Here is a 3,321-nt window from a genome sequence, read left to right as displayed (position 1 = left end):
TTACCAGCTACGGCCCCACAAGCAAGTTTAGTAGAGGAATGCCCTATCATCCCCCAGTTCATGTATCACTCTGGGGCTTAGGCAACCGGACACTGAGCATGGAGTTGCAGTGAGCATGTGCAGATGTGGGACCATAGATGCCTAGGGAATGTCTAGTGCAATAATATAGGTGCCAGGAGAGGTTAGGCACCTACAAAGTCTGGAGGCTGCTGAGCGGGGAGGTTTGAATCGTAGTCAGGCCTGATTTGGGGATTTAGGCTCGTAACTTGTATTTCTCAAAATATAGCCAAATGATCTTGACTAAGCTTGTGGTTCAATATTAAAAAAGTTCAAGAGATCAAATAACCAAGCTCCACTCACTTATTGTCTAAAGACATGCAGTTCACTGTTCACAGTTGTGCTCCCATATCATGCATGTGAGACTACATAAATACAGTAACCTCTTTACAAGTTAGAGAGTACGCTGTGTCACCTGAGACTAAATTTAACCAACCAGCTTTTTGTCGTGTTCTTTTGGCACCATGGTGTACCTTTCCTTTGCTGTTTTGGGTACTGTATTCCAAACTAATTGCCCATGCAGATAGCTCCATACTTGTACCAGGACAAACCACAACTGTATATTGCCTTTAACAGGTTTCCTGTTTTCCAGTGCCAAAGCTGACTTTAGCTTTGCGAAGTGTTGTGGGATACTTGGCATAGGTGAACAGAATTACAGGAAGAACATGATATATGTCAGGTAGCCTAACTACACAAAGAATTCATATTTAATATCATGTGGACAGTATTAGTGGTGAATAACACTTTAGTAATGTGGTGTGTGTGTGTGTACATAAAATGTGTTGGTGAACAGTAGCCAGTTAGGGGCTTAAGTCCTTTTGTGAATCTAGCTCAGTGTAGTATTGCTATTAGCAGAGTAGGATTTACGTGCTGTTTTACACATGAGTGCATAAACAGGTAAAAGGCACCCAGGTATGAAGGGCAGGGAAGGCACAATTGTGAGATGAGACAGGGAATAAGAAATAAATCTAGGGAGGTAACTTCCTCTCTCCTTTGTAATCACGTGTCTTCTGGACATTCCAGGGGCTTATTTTTCTTGTTTCCATTTGTCATTTATTTTCTCCATAGGCATTTCTATGGTGCATATTACCACAGAAGAAGTATGTGGCCTCTCTAGCATTCCTAATCCTACCAACAGTCAGACAATGGAGTAGGCAGGGGAGTTTAGTGGCTGAATATTAACCCATACAATGTTTTCAGGAAGGATTTGAAGAAGTACATTAGACCTTCCATTTGATAAATAGAGATAGTGGAGCAGACCACAGAAACTTTGAAATAAGACCTGATAAGTGAAAACCTGAAAAATCATTCAAACATCCAGAAACTTCAGTCATTTGTTTTCTCTGACCAGGTAATGTGCGGGTCTAAGCGTATCTAATAAATAAAACTGATATTGCATCTATTGGTGGTCTTACTAGAAAATGTAATTCTTTTATCGAACACTGGAAGCATGTGCTGTTAGGACATCTGACTATCTTTACATATAAGGATTAAAAGAATTTATTCATCATCATTGCATGTATCTCATGGTTCTTGAACAGATGCAGAGAGTGACTTTTGTGATTCACCTTCCTATTTTCTCTAGGTCAGAGATTCACCAAGCAAATGTCCTTGAAGATGGATTCAACTCCAACTCCAATAAACCCTGAAGTTACTTGCTGTTTGCTAAATATTAGCTTTTGTTCAGCCCTCCTGATACCTGAAAAATATTTCCTCAAAGACAGATCTCTATTTTACCACAGCTATCTGCAGACGTTTCTCCATGGCCTTTTTCTGGCAGGCAACATGAAAAAATGGCAACAATCAAAGCATTAACAGGAAGACTTTTTAGCTCTTCTTTCTCCCACTTCATGTTTGTCAGGGATGGCATGCAACAACACTCCCATAGACAGTGATGTTGCTCTTAATCAGAGTACCCCATCCATAGGCTCCAGTTACATAGCTCAGCCTGCCCCATTCAGGATATTGTTGGTAATAATAATGGTATTCATGATTGCCGTTGGATTTTTTGGTAATGCCATTGTCTGCCTCATTGTCTACCAGAAGGCAGCCATGCGTTCAGCCATCAACCTGCTGCTAGCAACTTTGGCCTTTTCTGACATCATGCTGTCTTTGCTCTGCATGCCTTTTACTGCAGTTACAATTATTACAGTGAACTGGAACTTCGGAGCTCACTTCTGTAGGATATCAGCTATGCTTTATTGGTTATTTGTCTTGGAAGGAGTCTCTATACTCTTGATCATTAGTGTGGACCGTTTCTTAATTATTGTTCAGCGGCAAGACAAGCTGAACCCTCACCGTGCCAAAGTCCTCATTGCCATGTCTTGGGCACTGTCCTTCTGCATTTCCTTTCCTTCAGTGATTGGACGGACCTTTGTGGAAGTACCAGCCCGGGCTCCCCAGTGTGTTCTGGGGTACACTGAATTTCCTGCTGACCGAGTTTATGCCGTGATGCTAGTTGTGGCAGTTTTCTTCATGCCTTTCAGTGTCATGCTGTATTCTTACCTTTGCATTCTAAATACCGTGCGGCGCAATGCCCTAAGGATCCACAACCATGCTGAGAGCCTTTGCTTGGGCCAGGTGAGCAAACTAAGCCTCATGGGACTACAGAAACCTCAGCAGATGAATGTGGACATGAGCTTCAAAACCAGAGCCTTCACTACAATTCTCATTCTGTTCATTGGCTTTTCACTCTGCTGGCTTCCACACACCGTGTTCAGCTTGCTCTCTGTGTTTAGCAGACAGTTCTACTACAGCCCTTCTTTCTACATCACCAGCACCTACATCTTGTGGCTGAGTTACCTCAAGTCAGTGTTTAACCCTGTCGTCTACTGCTGGAGAATCAAGAAATTCCGTGAGGCCTGCATGGAGTTCATGCCTAAAACATTCAAGATCCTTCCTAAAGTGCCTGGACGAACAAAGAGGAGAATCCAGCCAAGTACAATATACATCTGTAGTGAGACCCAGTCAGCTGTTTAGGAAGAAGCTGTGGGCCAGTGAGGGAAAAGTTATGAAAGGACTGGTTAAAGTGGCAATAGTTCATTTCTACTATTTACTTTCTGCAGTTGTCACAAATCTTTAAAAGGATGCTGTGCTCCATTGTTCTGTGTGTTAAGATTGTATTTCTAACTTCCCCAAGTTTACAAATAACTCATTAGTACTGCTTCAATTAAAACCACTTGGGGCAATAATGTTGCAATACTTGGTGCCGTGTAAAAATGTCACTTGTGACCAAATATATAGTCACACACCAATAGCTCTAGA

At 42.0% G+C, this 3,321-nt stretch overlaps 1 protein-coding gene across 1 annotated transcript; it reads left to right on the top strand.

Moving 5' to 3' along the window:
* The first annotated feature begins 1,920 nt into the window (after nucleotides 1-1,920).
* Nucleotides 1,921-3,036, top strand: GPR45 (G protein-coupled receptor 45). The gene has a single exon (XM_077807091.1). The coding sequence runs from the start codon at nucleotides 1,921-1,923 to the stop codon at nucleotides 3,034-3,036; it is 1,116 nt and encodes a 371-aa protein (XP_077663217.1).
* The last annotated feature ends 285 nt before the right edge of the window (nucleotides 3,037-3,321 follow it).

Source organism: Eretmochelys imbricata, chromosome 1 (assembly GCF_965152235.1).
Source record: "Eretmochelys imbricata isolate rEreImb1 chromosome 1, rEreImb1.hap1, whole genome shotgun sequence".
Lineage (NCBI taxonomy): Eukaryota > Metazoa > Chordata > Testudines > Cheloniidae > Eretmochelys > Eretmochelys imbricata.
Note: the sequence above shows the minus strand (reverse complement) of the source record. Positions and strands in the feature narration are given on the sequence as shown.

Coding starts and splice junctions, on each gene's coding strand:
- GPR45 (XM_077807091.1), top strand. CDS start 1,921: ATGGCATGCAACAACACTCCCATAGACAGTGATGTTGCTCTTAATCAG.